At 36.4% G+C, this 20,413-nt stretch overlaps 2 protein-coding genes and 1 non-coding gene across 11 annotated transcripts; 1 reads left to right on the top strand and 2 right to left on the bottom strand.

Moving 5' to 3' along the window:
• The first annotated feature begins 4,661 nt into the window (after positions 1–4,661).
• Positions 4,662–10,835, top strand: LOC110907001 (putative F-box protein At1g67623). Its single transcript, XM_022152042.1, has 3 exons — positions 4,662–4,675; positions 10,290–10,455; positions 10,602–10,835. Exons 1-3 carry the CDS (start codon positions 4,662–4,664, stop codon positions 10,833–10,835), a joined length of 414 nt encoding a protein of 137 aa, XP_022007734.1.
• A 1,085-nt stretch (positions 10,836–11,920) lies between these two features.
• On the bottom strand, positions 11,921–12,039 carry LOC118483643. The gene has a single exon (XR_004870929.1). It is a non-coding gene; the product is annotated as a U5 spliceosomal RNA (small nuclear RNA).
• A 2,068-nt stretch (positions 12,040–14,107) lies between these two features.
• Positions 14,108–18,880, bottom strand: LOC110908798 (ribosomal RNA-processing protein 14). Of its 9 annotated transcripts, none has more exons than XR_002574918.2 (5): positions 18,461–18,880; positions 17,406–17,497; positions 15,055–16,157; positions 14,842–14,961; positions 14,108–14,745 (listed from the first exon to the last, which is right to left on the bottom strand). XR_002574918.2 is itself a non-coding variant. In XM_022153779.2 (4 exons), the coding sequence occupies exons 1-3, from the start codon at positions 18,589–18,591 to the stop codon at positions 15,058–15,060; spliced, it is 1,323 nt and encodes a 440-aa protein (XP_022009471.1). In that variant the 5' UTR covers positions 18,592–18,880; the 3' UTR covers positions 14,108–14,745; positions 15,055–15,057. The 9 variants fall into 9 exon arrangements, 7 of the variants coding, with proteins under 7 accessions (XP_022009471.1, XP_035834758.1, XP_022009477.1 ...); XR_002574917.2 differs by having other exon boundaries at positions 14,842–14,958; XM_022153779.2 differs by lacking the exon at positions 14,842–14,961.
• Positions 18,881–20,413: the final 1,533 nt, after the last annotated feature.

The following is a 20,413-nucleotide window of genomic DNA, read 5'->3' as shown; positions in this document are numbered from 1 at the left end:
TTCAGACATTTGCCTCTGAATGGTTAGGTATTATACTGAGTCTGAATGATTAAGACCTCTAATCTGAATTGGTCAGACATTTGCCTCTGAACGGTTAAGCATTATACTGGCTCTTAATGGTTCAGACATCTTACTGGTTTAGCACTTAATGATTCAGACCTCTTACTGATTCAGCACTTAAACCATTCAGAAGTCATCAAACAACCCCTAAGTCTTTTAAAGACTAAGAATCCCGTTTCGTAAGTTGTAAAACACGTCTAGTGGTTTTAAGAGTTACTGGTACATGTTTGAACTGTTAAACGGGCCGATGTCAGACAAGTTATACGCTCATGATTTTCTCATGTATATTATTTGAATAATTAATTTATGCGTAATGATGGAAGGAGTTTTGGTCTTTGGGCGTTAGATTCATGCAAGCGCAGGCGATATGCAGTGCAGGGATGAGATCGGTACAGTACCCGTACTGAATTTGAACAAAACTGGGCACCGAATACCGTACCGGTCATTATGGTACGGTACAAGAATTGGTATCTGTATTTCGGTACAATACCCGATTTAGTACAATTTTTTTTTCTATCTTTTAATCAATACCCGATTTGGTACAATTTTGTTTTTTTTTTGTATCTTTTAATCACTCATATGGGTACTAAATAGGTAAAACTGGTACGAGTATCATTAAAGTACATGTACTAATAATGTAAAATCGGTACGAATAGTAATACAATACGGGTACCAAATAGGTAAAATCGTTACGTATACCATAATAAAAAAATAAAAGTTAATAACAAATTCATTCATAATTAAATTCGGTGCTTGTACCATTTTTACCTGTATCAATACTAAAAGTACCGAATACCGAAATCAATAAAACAAAGTGCCGATACACGTACTGAATACCCAAAATCGATATGAGTGTGTATGGGTACCGTACGGGTACGGGTATTTGGGGAAAAAATCTCATCTCTAACGCAATGTTTCCGAGCGCACATGTAAGCGACACCGTGCATGGGATACCAAGAATTCGTGGGTTAATCATAATAAATAGTTATGTGTTATTGAAAAAGTATTTTTTATAAGATACAATAACTTTCAGTGCGTTGCAACGATAAGAATCTGCAAGCGAATCAACCTACGCAGTTTAAACATGCAACGTGAGTGCGCGCGACGTTTAATCCTATCTTGGCAAAAATATTATTATTTTGAGTATAAAAACAACTATTTCATATTCTTTATATATATTAATTCATAACAAGTTGATGAATAGTACCTTTCTTTTGTCCTTTATGTGAGTGATTTTATTTATTTATTTTTTTACAATAAATTTTTGGATTCTTTTTTATTAGTTTTTGTTTTAAGTTTTTTTCCTTATTTGGTTAGCATTTGTTTACCGGACAGTGTATGGTAGTTACATTTGATTCCTTAAATTTTTTTTGCCCCCTCAACTTTCTAATGCTTTTCGATATAAATTCGACTTTATATACTATAATAAGATTGAACTACATGAACAATGATTGTTACATTTATTTCTTTCTTTTTAGTATTCAACTATTTTATTATTATTGTTATTATTATTTATATTGCTTTTAAGCATTTCTTTTTTCTTAAACGATATACCTTTACGACATGCTTATATTTTGTCTTTTATTCGATAAAAGTGTAATTCGAACGTGTCTGTATAGTTGTTCTTTACCATGACGAACTAAACCGCTGCCGTCTGAAGAACATCGTTAATGGTGGAGTATTTGTTAATATGGTTTTTCTGACGTATCCCAATAAGCTATAGTATTTTTTTTGGTTTTCCAGACGTGCATGTATCTTTGCTTGCTATATTGAGTGCCGGAATCATACATATACTTTGACGAACTAAACCAAACTGATACCGACCGAAAGCCCGCGCGGAGCGCTGGGAATACCACTAGTTATAAAATAATTTGCATTATAATCTGCTTGAGAAAACAAGAATTTTGATGCGAGAACAGGCTGAAACAGAGTAGTGTACGAGATATTGAGCAACAAGCTACTCTATGAGCCTACCCCATAAGCCCAAGCCCACAACCCAATAATCACCCATAAATACCCCTTCCCCATTCTTTCATCCTTATTCATTTTCTCACATCTCTCTCTATCTACCTCCCAACTCTTTCTTACTTCTCTCTCCAAAACAAGAATCCGGCTAATCTCTGGCAATGGTCCGGTGGTGGTCCGGTGACTTTTTCCGGCAAGTTTTCGGTAGCCGTTTTTCAGCGAAGTATACCCCTTTCCCACTAAGTTTGAAATTCTGAACACTATGGTGAGGTATATTTTCTCTAATTTGGAGCAGTTGAGAATATCTAGCAACTTCGGTGACATTTCGACCAAATTCCAGCGAGCTCGTTTTGAAGTTTTCTATCCATGCATGTGAATATCGGGGGTTTGATGACCTCTACACAAGTTTTTGGGAAAAACTATTTTCTGACGAAGGAGGTCGGTTAGTCCAAGTATTGGACTCGAATTGCAAGCTATGCACGAGGATTTCTAGGTGAGTTTCGCAGCCCCATTTTACTGTTTTTAACTTGTGGGGAAGAAACATGCTCATATTAAGTTATAGTGAATATACTATGTTTTACTTAGTGAGTTTTCACAACCCCATTTTAAATAAGGTTTTATTTATGTACTGGAGGAAAACACGTTTGTTTTATAATAGACATGATAATTGAACAACGAAAAGGTGTAACCTATGTTGGCCTTGAGTAAGGTGTTATTTTATCCTTTCGAGGATGTTTTCCAGAGTATTCCCTGCCAGCACAATCATTAGACTCGGTCTAGGGCACATGGTATAGATCTATCGGGTTGACAACCCACTCTTGTGACTAGCCGCGCTGGTGGAAAAAAGACGTGAGAATATATTTGGAAAGGAAATTTTGGGGAGAAGGTTATGTTTCATTTTGATATGGAGTTTTGGTAGTATAATATATATCGTATACTTAGCTAGTTATGATGTCACACGTTGGTCTAGGGTTATCAAGTTTGTCAAATGTGTGATATTTGATGATTTCGTTTTTAAGGAAATCGGGAAAAGGTTTTTGTCTAAAAGTTAATAAAGGGAATCTGCGCTTAACTTTGCCTTTGTTTCTAGGGCAAATACCATAAAAAAACGAATATATTTTCTTGTTTTTCTCACAAAGGTCTCTTAACCCAACTTTTGAATTTAAAGTCCTTTTACATGTTAATTTTGAACAAAACTGAGAGTTTTTTGAAAATCAAAACTAGAAACCGGTGTGTCCGATGAGTTTGCATACGTGGCCATTTGTTAAGGATGAAAAAATGTTTAGTTTGGCATCTAGTTTCACTTTGACTAAGTTATCTATACCTAGGAAATGGAAATGGAGGAAAAAAGTAAATGAAATGGCTTATAGATTCTTGATAGGTTGCCTTCAATCTTCTTCTTTGTTTGTCTCAAACCTTGACTCAAAAGAAACTACAAGTCATAGTTCATGTAGTGAAGATTCCACGAGAATGAAATCGTATAAATTGATGGCAAGAATTTGCTAAGAGTCTGTAGTTTCTCTGTGATGAAATGGTAGCAAGAAATTGAAAGCAAATCGTAAACAGAAAATATATTTTGTACATCTGTTTAAGACGAATAAAGAGCTCATACGGGTCTGAATGTTGATCGACAAAGTGCCATGTCGATGGAGAAGTTGCCATTGTTGGTGATAATTGAAGCCAATTCAACCACAATTATTTGTCATAATTTTTTTAATGCGTTGAACATGAAAGTGAGTTTGGTCTGATTAACAAAATCTTATAGTAAGATGAATTAGTTATAGATGTAAATAATATAGTTTTGACTAAAAGTCTGAGTTTTTGGTGTTTAATAATGACCACGTATGCAAACCAACCGGACATATTGTGATGTAAAGTTATGTTTTTTTCTTTTAAATAATCTTAGTTTTGTTCAAAAATTAACAAGTAACGGGACTTTAATATTCAAAAGTTATGTTAATGGACTTTTGTGAGAAAACAAGAAAGTATATTGGTTTTTTATGATATTTGCCTTTGTTTGCAAAAGGAAGTTTCATGTAGTAAACTTGCCTAAGGGTCTTAATCGGAAAATTTTGGTATATAATTTGCCTATGATATAAAGGAAAACTCATTTTGATAGGAGTGTCAGGATTTTTGCACAAATATTCTTAGAGAATGATTTACAAAGTATTCCAATTATAATTATTTTGGGGATGCCTTTCAAGAATTCATGGGAAAAGACTTATATAACTTTATAAAATAATCCAAGGAATTTCTCACGAGAATTCCAAGGGAAGGATTTATAAAAGCTTTAGAAAGGGAAGTTTATTGTGGGACGGAATCTTGCTTAAATATTTTAAAAAGGAAAGTTGTTTTAAATTTGCATTTCGAAACTTTGTGAACTCACCAACCCTTGTATTGACACTTTTTAGTATGTTTTCTCAGGTATTTTGGGAATGGTACTATTGGAATAGGTGGAACCTTAGTTTGAAAGGCGTTCTGATTCAGAAAAAGTCTTAGACGAAAATTTTTCGTTGCGTTGAATTGGTACCAATAGGTCACGATCAACCCACAACTGATCTTCACGGGGTAACATCAGACTTGATCTTCAACTTGCGACTGAATGTGGCACCATAGATAGCTTCAACATCGACAAGATGGGGATTCCCAGGTATTAGGTGTGATCGTGTACCTATATATCAAAGCTTGTCGACGATCTAGCTCATGATCCGATAGTTAAATCTTCATGCTCAACGTTACCATCCCATCAAACTCTCTTAAGTAGTAGCAACTATAAATCCTATTTCTATTGAGATCATTAACTCAAAAACTTTGGACAAAAACTCATACCCTCCTTCCAGGTTGCGTTCTATCACAAAGAACCTTACACTTTGGATGATTTGAGACCACAATTAGACATCTTGAAGGTGCCTCATCTCTAACGGAACCAAATACCCTTTAATGCATTGAACATGCCTTGTGTCAACCCTAGTCCTGGATATCTCTTTCTAGAGCTTGTAGAAATTGATCCTAAAATCTATCATCGAACATAACACCGTCTGCGATTCTCTCCATGTGGACAGACCTTCTGTTGTGTATCTAAAAATGGCTCACCCAACATAACTCACCATACCGGATGGGCGGTTTGTTGAGCGGCTAAACTGTTGACCAACCTTGAGATATCACGAGTCTGAAAGTAAAGATTCTGAACAACCGAATGAGTCATAAACTGAAGTGTTATTAGGTCCCTTGGCCTCAACCCCATCCGTGGAACATCATCATGCACATATGTGAATACGCTTCTTAAGTCGTCATTCATATGCTCAACCATCTTAGTCCTTATGTATAAATGCAGGAGTCCTATTAATTTGAAACTCACATCGAATATAGATTCTAAAGTCTATCCATAGATTATAAAGAGTAAACCCCTCCCTAGTGTGAAAAAAATCAATATTGATTCTGGATAGCTAATTGATTAAAGGCTAGGGTGGTTCGGTCTGATTAAAAGCAGCACGAGACACCAGTGTACTTAAACCCTAACATTTGATAATAAACAAATAGAAGAGCGAGTGTAACGCTTCGCATTTTTGTACTTTCCTTATTTAGGAAGTATTGTTGTAAATTCTATTTTTGGAAACTTGTACTGGTATTGTTTTCTATTTCCTTTCACTTTGTAATCCGAGACTATTGATCATAATGAAATTCATGCATTTTATTCATGTTTATGTTATATACTTGTCTACATGTTCATACTCAAAATCAATGTTAAACACCATTATACAAGTTTTATTCTTGTACAATACACATTTAGGCTTATTACACGTAAAACCGGCTAAAACACGCAAATTAATCAAACTTGGACCTTCGAGAGGAAGGGAAGTACCCTTTGCACGAAACGACCTCCCTTTCGTGTGAAAGGGCCTGTCGCCCCAAGCCTCCAATCGCCTGAAACTCCCTCTCGCCCCAAACTCACCCTAAGGATATAAATAAGCACGCTACTTCACTCATTTCCCCCTCCCAGTCGCTCATAATTACTCCCAAACGCTCTAAAGCTCTCTTTGCGATCAAAACCATTTCAGTATAATTTCTATCTCTTTCTTTCATTTTTTTTACACTTTCTTGCATTTTAACTTCGTTTCTTTAAATTTTACAAAACCTATTGTTTGAATATATCTCACGGATGGTTCTCACGAGTTTGCTTGGTAAACTGATATTGAAACCTCAACACAAATGAGATTCAAACATTATAAACTTTGATTTAAACTTGTTCTTTCATTTTCATTTTATTTTCTATTACAAACTTGGTGGAATTTGGTACCAACCAGACTCACAACTCAGTCCATAGTTGTGGGTTTGCGTTAGGGTTAATTTTCACCAAGAAATGATCTGTTTTGGGATGGATAAAAAACGCTTTTCAACAATTGGCACCTTTCGCACGATAGGCAATACCCTTCGTGTGAAAGGGCAACCCCTTCGCACGAAAGGGGACTGTTTTCATGTGCTTTCGTTTTTTATTTCATTTTTGTTCGACTCCAGTTCACCAAACAGTTTGCTACTCACATAGTAAGTTGACCCCGTCCAGCCTCCAACACTTGGTTCACACCTTCTATGTTGAGTTGGCACACCTGGGTTGTCCTTACTTGACTGTTTGGCTATTTTACTTTCTGTTTCATTTTGTATAACAACTATTGTTACTACATTGTGTTAAAACAGTTTACAAACAAATTTTACGCACGAGTCCTCGCTTAAACAGACCAGTCGCACGAATGGATCCCATTCGTACAAATGGCTACTGCCATTCGCACGAAAGGACTCCCCTTTCGCACGCAGGGTCTGTTACTTGTTTTGTTTCTTATTTTTTTGTATAACTAAGTCTGATCCGAACCTATTCACATCAGAATACTCACACCTTCGTTTACCCTTTTCAGGGTGACTTCGGTGTACCAGCTCTTGTCTAATCCACTCTCGGTTTTCGTGGAAATCTACGCAAAACTGTGAGTATACTCGATCCCATTTTCAATTTTATACAATTTGGGTGCAACATGTACGATTATACAAAAACACGCAACACTATTAAACATATTTCAAATCACACTCTATCCACAATTAAACATGAGACTTGTTGATACTTGTTAATCTCGCATGCTATGTTTACACGTGTCTATATGCTCATTAACTTTGCAAGCCTACCTTAACAATTATAGCGCTATAGGACTAACGCCCTGCCCGTATTCTAGTGGTATTGTTAAGTAAAACACCATTACACCCTATTTGATTCGACAATGTTGGGTAATCATGATTGCGTTAAACTCTGGTTTGACATATAGCTTACACTTGTGTAGTATGTTAGTAACAGGATAAACATTTATCATGTTGGATATGAGCACAGTTCAACGTTTTCTCTATTATGCTATGTATCAAACTTGTAAACTCACCAACATTTTTGTTGATCATATTTTAATACATGTTGCAGGTTGATAGATGATGACATGAAGAAACACAATTAGGGTGGACATAGATCCTCTCCTTAATGAAATAAACAATTATTTATGTTTTGTGATGTTGCTACAATTTGGTGTATTTATCTTGTTGAACAATGTATTCCTTTTAACATTTATGAAATTTTGATTAATTAAATATTGTCACTATTAGTGTTATGATGCTACGAGCAATCTTGTTTTCGTCTCACTCCGATGTTTCCGTCATTGGTTGGGGTGTGACAGATTGGTATCAGATCCATAACTATAGGGAATTAGGAAAAGTTGCTATGCTTCTGACCTAGTCTATAGTTTAGGAACATTTTCTTGTGTGTACTTTAAAACTACTTGCATTCTCTCTTACTTGTTTCTTATATATTCTCTTTGGTCTTTAATATACATGTCTTTCCTAAGGTAAACACAATATACACTTGAAGACTTGAAGACACTCTCATTTCACAATCGAAATGATTCACCAAAATAGGGGTGATTCCCACATTTGGTGATGACCTTCAATCCGCTTACATGTTATTTTGCATGAAATTCGCCATCAAGCCAGGAGTGATATCCATATTGTCACGGCCCCCGACTCCACCCTGGTCGGAATCGAGCGCCGCGAACAGCCAAGTGGTACCGGTGGTTATTTTTGAAAACATTGCAGCGGAAATTTCATCAGGACCGTGAGTTAGGAAAATTATCAGAGTTTAGAAAACACCGGATTTTTATTTATTAAATAGATGGGATAAAACCCATGTTTTACAAAGGTAGCTTTTAATATGGGATAAACCCGAATACATAAAATGATAATTCTTAATTTAATTTAATTAATAAAATGAGCCACTTCTGTAAGTCTTGTTGGTGCCGTATCCAACTCTTATTCCGATCTACTGTAATTGCCTAAAACGCGTTTTAAAAAGGTTTTGTCAGCAGAAAATACTGAGTGAATCATTCAGTTTGATAAAATGACACATTGTTATAATCCACAGTAGTAAGAGCGATTACAATGTTTATATGTCAACCAACTACCCACAGTATTTGTCACTCGACTCGTTTCTGTGACTATGGTCATATCACTGTTGGGTCCGTTCATCCAAAAGTGACGTATATCATGATTTAGGCACGCTCGCCTAAAATGATAAAAACAGTAGTAATGTGCACAATACCCCACATACCGGCTGTAATTGAAGACTACAAAGACTTAATCCCTGTAATTATAACTTTGGAAAATAATTTGGAGTATTGTAAAACAGTTGATAAAAAGAGAATGACTCACATTATAAGCATGCAGTATTGGGTTAACAAGCTTCTTGATTCTACTCCTTCCATTAATTAAGCATATACTTTATTATTTTGGATCTTTTGATGATTAAGCATCCATTTTGATTGTAAGTGTATAGTTGGGAGTATTCTGATGGTTAAACATATAGTTTAACAGAATGGAATACGTATTTGTGTAAAACCATATCAAACCTAACGATGATCACGAGATTCGAACCTTAACGAACTTCACAAAGTATAGTCTTATTCAGATAGTACTTTGGCATCCATTTATTGAACTCACAAAGTATAGCACTTCGGATTCCGTTTACCGAAATTCACAAAGTACAACACTTTGGCATTCGTTAGTTGGTTCCTGACTCGATCGGACGGAATATCGCTTTGGTGATTATTGGTTAGAACACCAACGTATAGAGAGAAGAATAGAAGAAATGAACAAAGGAAAATGAATCCTAAGCTTCTTATTTATAGGTAAGGTAGATTCATTCCTTAGCTAGGAAGTTTCCTTAACCATTAAGTTTCCTTAACCATTAAGTTTCCTTAAGTTTCCTTAACTATTAAGTTTACTTATCCATTTAACTAAATAACTTACTTAGATTTTTAATTAATCTCGCTTAACTTAATTAATCTTGAATAACTTAATTAATCCTGATTAACTGAATTAATCTTGATTAACTGATTAATTAATCATACTTAACTTAATTAACAGATTAATTAATCTACTCAGCTAACTTAACTGCTAAGTTTATTTAACTATTAAGTTTACTTAGCTATTAAGTATTCTAGCAGCGTTTCCCTATGCGGAAATTCGAATTTAGCAGAATAGAGGCGTTTTAAGAATGAGATTTCGACACAGAATGAAAGCTCGATGTCCAGGCTATTTATAGCAAAAATATGGGTTTTACGCGGCCCGTGTGAAGCCTTCTTATTTATCCGGAATGATTTTAAGTTGACGCGGCCCGCGTAAACCTATGTTTACTTTTACGCGGCCCGCCTAAAACTTGATTTTCTTGGTTTTTCATGTACATTAGGGTTTCAGGGGTTCGGGTTTCCACTTACGGAGCGTTCTGGGATATTTTTGGGCGAGTCGTTACACATATCTTAATGGAAATTTTCATTTCATAATCTAATGGATCCTTATCAACAACTCGAGATTATATCTTGATTCGTTCGATAAGTACCAACCACACTAGGGCACGATGTTATCAAGTTAGGGGTGACACCCGCATCTTGATAACTAGTCCCACTCTTCGATTTTCAACCTCGCCAAAGTTTCAACTTTCAATCGACTAGAGACGTGTAGTAACTGAAAAGGTAAATACCATTAATCGCTTCTTGACGAGGGTATTTTCCTATTAGGCCAAAGCACGTTTCCCTGACTCGAAAGGACTTCAATTTACTTTGGAAAAGTCTTAGTTACGTTCCGTGACATTCCAAATTTTACGTTAACTCTCTTTATGCTATCTCGATTTTAAGTATTAGCTTTAATCTCTTTGTCTATTTTAACCAGTTAATTTTGTTGTTATACAGTTGCAAGGAATTTCTGGAATCTACAAAAGATGACTATATCTTTCAACATATTTCACTCGACAAATTTTCAGTTCCTCACTGGTTTAAACCAAGTCAAAGAGAGTATTCTTTCTTAACTCACTGCTTTAAAAAAGGAAATCCCGAGTCACTATTCAGACAAGAAATGGTAAGACTAATTAAAAGTATTTATATATGTTTAGGGTTGTGTAAAATTCGATGTACAAAGACGACAACCCACTTCTAATCTTACACTCTTTGATTAATATCATCATTCAAACTTTTAATTAGCTACAATGATTTTTTTTTTTACAGATTGAGTATTTTAAGGAAGTTAACGTCAAATTTGGGCTAGAGCTTTTGAAAATGGCAGTTGAGATGGGACATTTAGAGGCGACATATGTGTACGGAATGATTCTTCTTTTAGGCGGGGATCAACTGAGTCAAGAAGGATTAAAACTTTTGAATTCCATGAAATATTCAAGAGCAAGGCATTGGAATGTGCGGGACTGTAGAGATAAAGTTGATACGATATTAAGTCGAATGTAGATTAACAATCGGATTACTTTGAAAAAAGTCAACACAAAATGCCAAGAACGAGACCACGCCATTCGTTTTGAAAAGAGGGGTTGGAGTTTAGATGAAGATAGTGAAATTTCAAATTGTCATACATGTTTATGGTATCGGGAGCTTGTTTATTTTTGTAGAATCATGAATATTATTGTTTAAAAGTTTGGTCAACATTAAATATCAAGAATGTATTCGAACTTATTATTATCAAGCATATAAGATTGTTATCTTAATACAATAGTTATTTCAGGCTTTTTCTCTACTCACTAATCCATATTGAGAAAGAGGATAAATTTATATCGATGATCGATGATCTACTGGCGAATTAAGGGTTAAATCTATTTTAACAAAATAAAGAAATAAAAATAACAAAAAGGAACAAAGAAAACTCTTCAAATGTCTTAGGAATTAAGGATTAAATCTATTTCGACAAAATAAAGAAATAAAAATAACAAAAAGGAACAAAGGAAACTCTTCAAATGTCTGGTGAAATATAATAATAAATCTAGTCACCATTGTTAGTTAGCGTGGTATCACTAGAGGTGCACAAATCGGGTTAGGGTTTGAACCCGGTACGGCAATAACGTACCGGTACTATGACGAACCAATCATCTGTACTGGTATTGGTATTATTGGAACCGGTATCAGTTTTTATGGCTTACGATCGATGTGAAACACGTGTCGATATTCTTTTAGGCAAAGTCAGTACCGGTAACGTAACAAATCAAATTGATACCATTAAATTTTCACCGGGTGCGAAGGAATCCTTCTTTTGGTGAATGGATTTTTTTATTTATTTTTTTATTTTTATTTTTAATTCAAAATCCAAACCGAAAATTGGGTTATTGAGTTTTATAAAACCCAAACCGATCAACCGGTTCAGTTACTCGTCATTGGCAAAACTATATTGACGGGTGCAACGAATGATTTCGTGAACATAGTGACTGATTTGCTATTCATGGCTTATCATTATAGCCAGTTTGATAAATTCAATCATCAAAAACTACAAACATAATAAAAGTCTTGCATAATATAAATAAACTTTAAACTAAAAAATTGGTTGGAGCCCTTTAATAAAAAGGGACTCTCCAAAAATAGGCATATGCCACTTAAAAGCAGCGAGCACACGGTATTCTTTAGTAAAAGGCGAAAGAATAGTTCGCTTTGTACTCACTGTGTGGCTGCGTGTCTTTCAACAACCTACCTGCTTTGCTTTAAATAGTGGAATTCTCTCTTATAACTTCACCATTCCTCCGATGTGGGACGCGCTCTAAATGTTTTCTGTTTAAAAGCAGTGTTCTCTAACCACTAGTAGGTGTCTTCGACCTCACGCCTTAAGGTAACAGTCGCCCTTCGAATTTCTACATATTCACTTGAAGTGTTGAGGCATTCCTCCACCATACGCGTGTACAAAAGGCTTTCGTAAACGCTTGTGGCCAAGCAATGGATGAGCTATCCTCTTACGAATGTTCACAAGTATGATTGTGATGCATGTTAAGCTTACTACTTGGTAAGCTCCAAGTGTTAACGAGTTGAGGCAAAAACAAGAATTGAACTTGATCACCGTCTAAGTTCTGTATTCCCTCTAAATCCAGTAGATTTTAAACAAGACTTAAAAGATTGTTGTTTTGTGTGTTCTCGCGTGAAATGATTTAAAGATTTAGAAATGACTATCAATCAATGTTTGTTGAGTAGGCCGAATCCTGTTCTGAAGTTACAGAACATAACCATTAACGTCTCCGTTCGTATTGTCATTGCTTGATACAACAGAACAGAGGAAGAAAATAGAGAGAAACAAGATTAAATTTTAAGAGAACTAGTTATTTTCGCCCGCGCGTTGCGGCGGGGATCCAGTGTCTGCAAAACGTGTGCCGACAAGAGCAAGCAGATACTGAATATCAAAACACAGATAAAAATGACGTAGTAGCGATAGTCACTCCGTCACAAAAAAAACGATTTTAAATAATCTAATATATAATAGTAGTACCCACACGTCATACACGTTGGAAATTTGGTTGTTTTCAGTTCAGTTGTTATGGTACTAACACGTTAAAATCTGGATGAGCTCGATACCGATAATGGCACCAAAAGTACCGATCCCGAAAATCATGGAAATCAGGTACCGGCACCGAAAATGCTCGGTACGATACGGTAGGGATGAGCACGGTATAATCTTTAGTTTGGACACAAAATTACACTACAAGCATAAAATGGAAAAAAAAGACCCCATGATTTGAACTTGAGTCTCTTCGAAACACATACAACGACAAAACCACTCCACCATGATCAATAATCTAACTAACTTTGAAGAAAATGGATATATATACACACACTTAAAAAGGGTATAGGGAAAAAAAAGCCAACAAAAGACTATTCACAAGATTGTGTTTTAAATATATAGGATAATTTGAGACTTGATATTTTTCATTCATGTATTTCTTAATAACGAAAGTACTCCTAGTTGAAGGATTACAATGCACATGGGCCCCATCTATCATGACTGTTAGGGTAACACCTCCCCTCTTGGCGCCCACATTTAACTATGGCGTTTTGGTGTTTATCACCGGGTGAGGTAGCATGGGACGCCAACCAACCGGCAACATGTAGCCTAACAAGAATGACCAAACCTATAACATTTGCATCAAGTGCCTTGTCAACATTTTAGATTGAGATTTCAAAGAGGTTGCAGACCAGATTCTGGTCAGTAAAATAGATCAATGACCATGACTTAACCCGGACAGTCTTTACCGAGCACAACCACTTGTTCAAATGTTCCGTCACTACAGACTTGGTTTGGTTTTTTATTTGTAGTTTTATAATGAAATAACCACGGTTTTTCTGTTTATGCATTAGAATTCAATTAAAAAAAAAAAAAAAAAAAACCCTTACAAAAATCGCTCCAAATTTAATACAACTTTGGAATAGAATAACCAGAATTGAAATATAATTAAGAGTTAATTACTGTTTTCGTCCCTGTGGTTTGTCAAAAATCACTATTTTAGTCCATTAGTTTAAAAATTGTGATTTCAGTCCTTGTGGTTTCACTTTCGTAACCATTTCAGTCCATGTGGTTTCACTTTCGTAAACATTTCAATCCATTATTCTGTTAAGTACAGGGACTGAAATAGTTACGAGGTGGACTGAAATGGTTACGAAAGTGAAACCACATGGACTGAAATCGCAATTTTTAAACTAATGAAATGAAGTAGTGGTTTTTGATAAACCAAAGGGATGAAAACAATAATTAACTCATAATTAACCATTAAAATTCAATAAAAAAAAACCTAACAATATCACTCCAAAGTAACAAAACCTGCTTGAACTAGTTCCAGAAAGAAAAGTGTTGTCTAAGCAAATTCAACAAGATAACCAAAATTTATCTTCCAAAACTTAGGAAGTCTTTGGACCACCATAGATTTAGACTGATACCGGCATGGGCAAGGGCTCATCACCAAGCACAAGTGGTGGCCTGTATTCTTCAACTTCTTTGGGTGGAAGTGCGGCCACATCGTCCTTAGGCATATGAATTACAACATTGTCGGGCAGCGGTGTCTTGGGCCCAAGCTTGCCAATTGGGTCGCAGTCAAGCATGATCTTAACCTTGATACCAAGAACACCCGGCTTGATATTAACAAATTCAGGTAATCCTTGAAAATGTCAGCCAAAAACATCTAAAAAGCGTAAAGTCAATTCCTAAACCTGTCGCACATGTCTGACAGCAGAGTCAATATACTCTTTGACCGGCTGACCAGATGATACCATGTATCCATCCTTGAATTTCATCGACTTTGCACACTGAGCCCTAAGCTTTCCACCGTCTTTCTTCAACGATAAAAAGCGATCACATATAGAATGGAAAGATAACTACCAGTAACCCACGTTCAAAATTCTGGAGAAATAAAAAGAATGAACGATTATAAAACACTTCTAGCAATCGGAATTCAAAATTCTACAAATTCGAGATCGTATGAAAAGAGTTACAGACATTTATGATTGAAGAAACTCAGCCTATTGTGTGCCCCGAATTCATTCAAAAAAGCATTATAATCAGGCTACCTTGAAAAACGTCCGACTTCAAGAACGTATAGCTTTAGATCACACTCTACTAATGTAATTCCCATCATCAAAATCAACTTAAAAATTCCAAGGTTAAAGCAAAATACAAAGAAAATTCCAAACAAGGATAAAAATTTAGCACCTTTTAACCACTTTTTTCACCGATATATCCTTCTTTTCGGCCTTCAAACCCAGGCCTCATGAGCTTCTTCTCTCTCTTAGCAATCTTCCTCGCTTTCTTCTGGTTAGCCCTCTCTTCTATATTCCCTCTTCTCTTCGCCTGCTTCTCTTCCCTCATCTTCTCTTGCGTCTCCACCCTATCCTTCCACTTCCCCGCACTCTTTTCCCGCCTCTTCTTCTCCTTCTGCAAACTCCTCTTCAACAACTTCGGGTCATCATGAACCTTCACTCCCATCGCCTTTTCCGTCGCAGCCTTCCACGAATGCTTTGTAGCCACCACAACATTTTCTTTCTTCGCTTCCTGCAGCTTCTTCGCTTTCTCCAACTCTTTCAGTTTCGAAGCCTTTTTCGCTTTCTTCCTGTTTCCATCTTCATCTCCCAATTTCACTTTCCCGAATTCATAATCGGCCTCGATCTTACCCTTTCCCTTACCACTACCACTGGCATCTCTATTGTTACTACCACTGTCTTTATCTTCCCGTTTACGTTTCTTGTCGGTATAATTATCCCTTTTTCTAACCTCGTTCATTATCATTGTTCGTTTCCCCTGGCCTCGGTTCGCGCGAAGCATTTCAAGCTTATGATGCAGTCTCTGTTGCAACTCCTCATATGTAACCGACTTGTGACTGTTACTGGTTTCACCGTCAAACTCCGATACCGGTTTCACTTTGATTTCAATTTCTTCCTCTTCGTCATCGTCGTCCTCTTCGTCTGAATCCTTATCTTCGTTTGTGTCCTTACTGATGCTTTTCTTTAGAAGATCCAGGGTCGTGGTTTGTGATTTCTCGGGGTCCAGACGATCACGGCGGGATTTCTTGATGTTTTCACGCGTTTGTTGTTTAAGAGATGCTTTTTTGTCTTTGCTGAGACCTTGAAACCAGGGTTTCGAATCTTCATCGACTGGAAGGTAGAACTTTGCGGGGATTAATTCGACTAGTTTGTCAAAGAACAGAGCATGGTCGTGGATCACGGTTTTAAGGTCAACTGTGGAGGTGGCTACAGCAGCAGAACAAGCGGAAAGCGCTTCCTTTTGCAACTTCTTCTTCATTGAGAATGTTACTTCAACTGAAATCAATAATCCAAACATTGATATCCATTCAAATTTGTAAAAATAAAATAAAAAATAATAAAAATAATAACAATACGATTTATAACCGCATTTGACAAGACACGAGCAATTGATGCATGCACAACTTAACTGATGGTTTATCAACATAAGCAAGATGTCACAAAAATACACAACGAAGCACGTTATATTTAATTATAATTAGAGCACCTATGAAGCAGATAACTAACGCAAAAATAAGGTAGTTTCATCATCATCACTACGAACAGAGATTCATCGAAAACAAAAGTAAAGCTAGAAAAATTAACATAGAGACCTAAGGGCTTGTTTGGCTAAGCTTATTTAACTCAAAAAGAACTTTTTGTTAAAATGACTTTTTGAAAAGGAGTTTTTAAAAAAAGTGTTTGGATTAGCTTATGGGGTGGGAAAAACCAATAAGTCAATAAGTTGTTTTTTAAAAAGTGTTTGGCTTAGCTTACATGATATAAGAGGGTAAATAAGGGGTATATTGGTAATTTGAAGCTTGAAAAGTTATAAGCTGGCCAAGAAGTCACAAAAAGCCATTTTCAAAAGCACTTTTCAATTTGCCAAACACTAAAATGACTTATTGGCTTTTTGATTAAGCCAATAAGTCAATAAGTTACTTTGAAAAGCTTAGCCAAACATGCCCTAAAAGGGACATTCTTTTATAAGCAACATTTGTGCGGTATGCATCCATTATCTGATACATATACAACTATACAAGATCAACAATCCTAATCTAAATGTATTTCATCAGATTAAAAAACGGAGTCTCAATCTAACACATACATGATACACGGAGTCTCAACTTACAATTCTGTAAGAGTTAATAGCATCTGAATAACCATTCAATCCCACAACAGAAACATCATGTGTTGTCATCACTTCAACTTACAATTCTGTAAGAGTTATCCAAAAGCTTTCTCGCGGACAGATAAGATCACTGACGCTGGCACCAGTTTATATTATAAGTAAATTTGTCTCACAGCTCGAATTTAGAAAACAATATTTGAATGATACTCGTCGTTAATGTATAGAGGAGGCAAGTGATGAGCAATTATCTCCCTGTGCCGAAATACCAGTGATAGCATATGAACAAATTGATGATCTACAGAAACATGATGTATGATGTAACAGCAATTAAACGATCTACCAGTGACGAATTGAACAATCAACAGAAACAGCAGAAATTGAACAAATTAAACAAATCAAACAAACAATCTGACCTGAGCAGGGGACGTGAAAGCGATGACCGGAACTGGCAGCCGGAACTGAGACTGTACGATTCTGGGTCGCTGTGGAGAACAAATGTTGGTGGCTGTGGAGAAAAGTAACAGCAGATATGCGTAGGGCAAATGTGTGTGTGGGGTAATTTGGTAATTTTGTTTTTGAAAAGGAAATGCACGAATAGTCCCTATGGTTTTGTAAAATAACACCTATAGTTCTTAACTTTTGGAAATTACATCGGCGCTCCCTATGGTTTGACAGTTTGTTACTCGGATAGTCCCTGAAGTGGATGGGGGTTAATTTTCTCTGTTAAGTCCATCTAAAATTACTTATTTACCCCTTGTTTTTATTAAAATATAAAAAAACACAAGCACACTCTGACTCGCTCTTTATCTCTCTCTCTTAGGAAAAGCCCCACCACCACCTACCATCACCAGCACCACTATCTGCCACCACCCTCACACCACCACCTGGTAACGCTCTGTTCCCGAGTTAACTTAACGAGGGATAAGAAAAGAAAGAAAAAGTGAGAAAGGAAAGGACGAGAAAGGAAAAAAAAAAGATGACTTTCCCACCGCTTCCTCCCAAATCGGAAGGAAAGAAAAATTAAAGAATTTAGCCTAGTTTTCCTGTCATTTCCTTTCTTTTCCTTCCTTAAATGAAACTCGGGAACACGACATGTTTTATTTTCCTTTCTTTTCCTTCCTTAAATGAAACTCTGGAACACAAAATATTTTTACTTTCTTTCTGTTTCCTTTCCTTTCCTTCCGTTAGTAAACTCTGGAACACAGTGTAAATTACTTAATCATGCAACTAACTAATAAAACATGCTTCCAAACGAACACAAACATTTCAGAAGAACACTGAAACAACAAAATATCTACTCTATAACAACTCATCAGAAACAAATGATGAACTAATTACCAGAATAAACTAACATTAACAAATCCTCAACTATCAACCAACTTAATCATGCAATTGACTAATAAAACACCTAAACAACAATATATTCACTGCAAAACAACAAATCAAGAACAAACAACAAACAAATTACCAGATCGGAGCACTTAATGAGTCCTTCAAGGCGAGAATCATTCTTAATTTTACACCGATGAAACTGAATACGTCCATTCCACGGAATCGAGTCCGGTTCAAGCAGATGCTTGATCTTATCATTATACACATCAATAGCCAACACCGCGTGTGGCGTCTCCGACATTAACTTCTCGCACAAATACGAGCTGATGAATCATCCGACACTGATCATGCATATCGTCAATGGTTTTATGACGTTTCCGTCGAGATCTACTCTCGCCATTGTGTTGTTTAGGGGTTGGATCCGGTGCGGTAACGATGGGAAGATTTTTAGGTATTTATGCAGAAGGGAATAGAGAGTGAATGAGGTTGGATGGTGGTGTGAGGGTGGTGGCAGTGATGATGGTCCTGGCGACGGTAGGTGGTGGTGGGTTTTTTTTTCAGAGAGAGAGAGAGAGAGTGTGTGTGTGTGTGTGTTTTTGTGAGTGTTTATATATATGTGTGTATAATTTTTTATATTTTAATAAAAGCAAGAGTTAAATGCTTGGTTGGTCCCTGTGGTTTGCAAAAATTGCAAACTTGCTCCTAGTGGTTTACTAATTACACGCGTGATCCTAAAACTTGTCAAAAATTAACTCACTTGGTCCCTAGCCCTAACATCAGTTAAATATCTCTGTTAAAACACCCAATGTGCTTGGCACATGAGGGTAATTTCGTCATTTCAGTCCAGCCCATTATAAAAATTAGAGTAAACTGCCATTTTGGTCCCTGTGGTTTGGTCACTTTTGCCACTTTAGTCCAAAACTCAAACTTTTTGCATCTGGGTCCCTGTGGTTTCAGTTTTATTGCCATTTTGGTCCAAAAATGAAATCAGGTCATATTTGTCTTATAAAATCCTGCAATTTTGTCCTTTTCCTAAAGGGCAAATCAGGTCATATCTGTCTTATAAAATCTGGTATTTATTTATAAAAAAGAAATGACCATTTTGCCCCTACGGAAAAAGACAAAATAGCAGGATTTTATAAGACAAATATGACCTGATTTCATTTTTGGACCAAAATGGCAATAAAACTGAAACCACAGGGACCCAGATGCAAAAGGTTTGAGTTTTGGACTAAAGTGGCAAAAGTGACCAAACCACAGGGACCAAAATGGCAGTTTACTCTAAAAATTATAAAAAGAGAAGTTAAATACATGGTGTTGGTCCCACCCCACCCCCTTCTTCATCTTCCCCAAACCACCACCACCATCTCATCTCCTCCACCTCATACCTGGTTGCAATCCATAGATAACCATCTCCATTCACTTCCATTTTGTTAGCTGTCTGAAACAAGCTAACCGCCAGTTCCAGAGATGTATGTATTACGAAGACTTTACGTTGTTGTCTCTTGAGTATCTCAAGCTCTGCACTTACAGAATGTGAACCGAATGTGAGTGGTAAGATGTGGGTTAGTGTACCCCTGTTTGCCGCAATGCTTTAGAGAGATAAGAGATGATTGCTGCTGAACCGGAGGCTAGATGTGAGCTTTCGTATGTGAGAGTAACTAAGCTTATGCTCCATGAGTGTAATATTGCAGTCACTGCTTTCATCTGCGTGGATTGTGCAGGGGAGTTGTGCCAGCTAAAGAGAGAAAAAACGAGATTTTGTTATGAGATTCGTTGATAACCTCGGCTATTGCAGGTGCTTCTTCCCATGTATGAGCTCCCAAAATGGCTTTCACATTGTGTTTGTCAACAAGTTCTTTAGTTGCATTCATTTAGGTAAGATTAGTATAGATAATCAAAACATATTCAACAAGCCATGGCTACAATTTCACCTGCAGTAGGCTCCATTGGAAATGCGGTGGCAATGGTGGTAGTGGTGATAATGATGGTGGTGGTAGGTAGAGGTGGTGATTGCTGGAACAAAGAGAGATAGAGGATAGAGAGAAAGATAAGAGTCTTTTAAGAGAGAATAGTAGGCCCAGATAGG

Source organism: Helianthus annuus, chromosome 10, assembly GCF_002127325.2.
Source record: "Helianthus annuus cultivar XRQ/B chromosome 10, HanXRQr2.0-SUNRISE, whole genome shotgun sequence".
Lineage (NCBI taxonomy): Eukaryota > Viridiplantae > Streptophyta > Magnoliopsida > Asterales > Asteraceae > Helianthus > Helianthus annuus.
This window is presented reverse-complemented; position numbering and strand designations above follow the sequence as displayed.

Coding starts and splice junctions, on each gene's coding strand:
- LOC110908798 (XM_022153779.2), bottom strand. CDS start 18,591: ATGTGTATAATGATAAGATCAAGCATCTGCTTGAACCGGACTCGATTC. Junction 17,498..18,460: donor TCATTAAGTGCTCCGATCTG/GTAATTTGTTTG, acceptor TTTTCTCCACAG/CCACCAACATTTGTTCTCCA. Junction 16,158..17,405: donor CTTTCACGTCCCCTGCTCAG/GTCAGATTGTTT, acceptor TATTGATTTCAG/TTGAAGTAACATTCTCAATG.
- LOC110907001 (XM_022152042.1), top strand. Junction 10,456..10,601: donor CACTATTCAGACAAGAAATG/GTAAGACTAATT, acceptor TTTTTTTTACAG/ATTGAGTATTTTAAGGAAGT.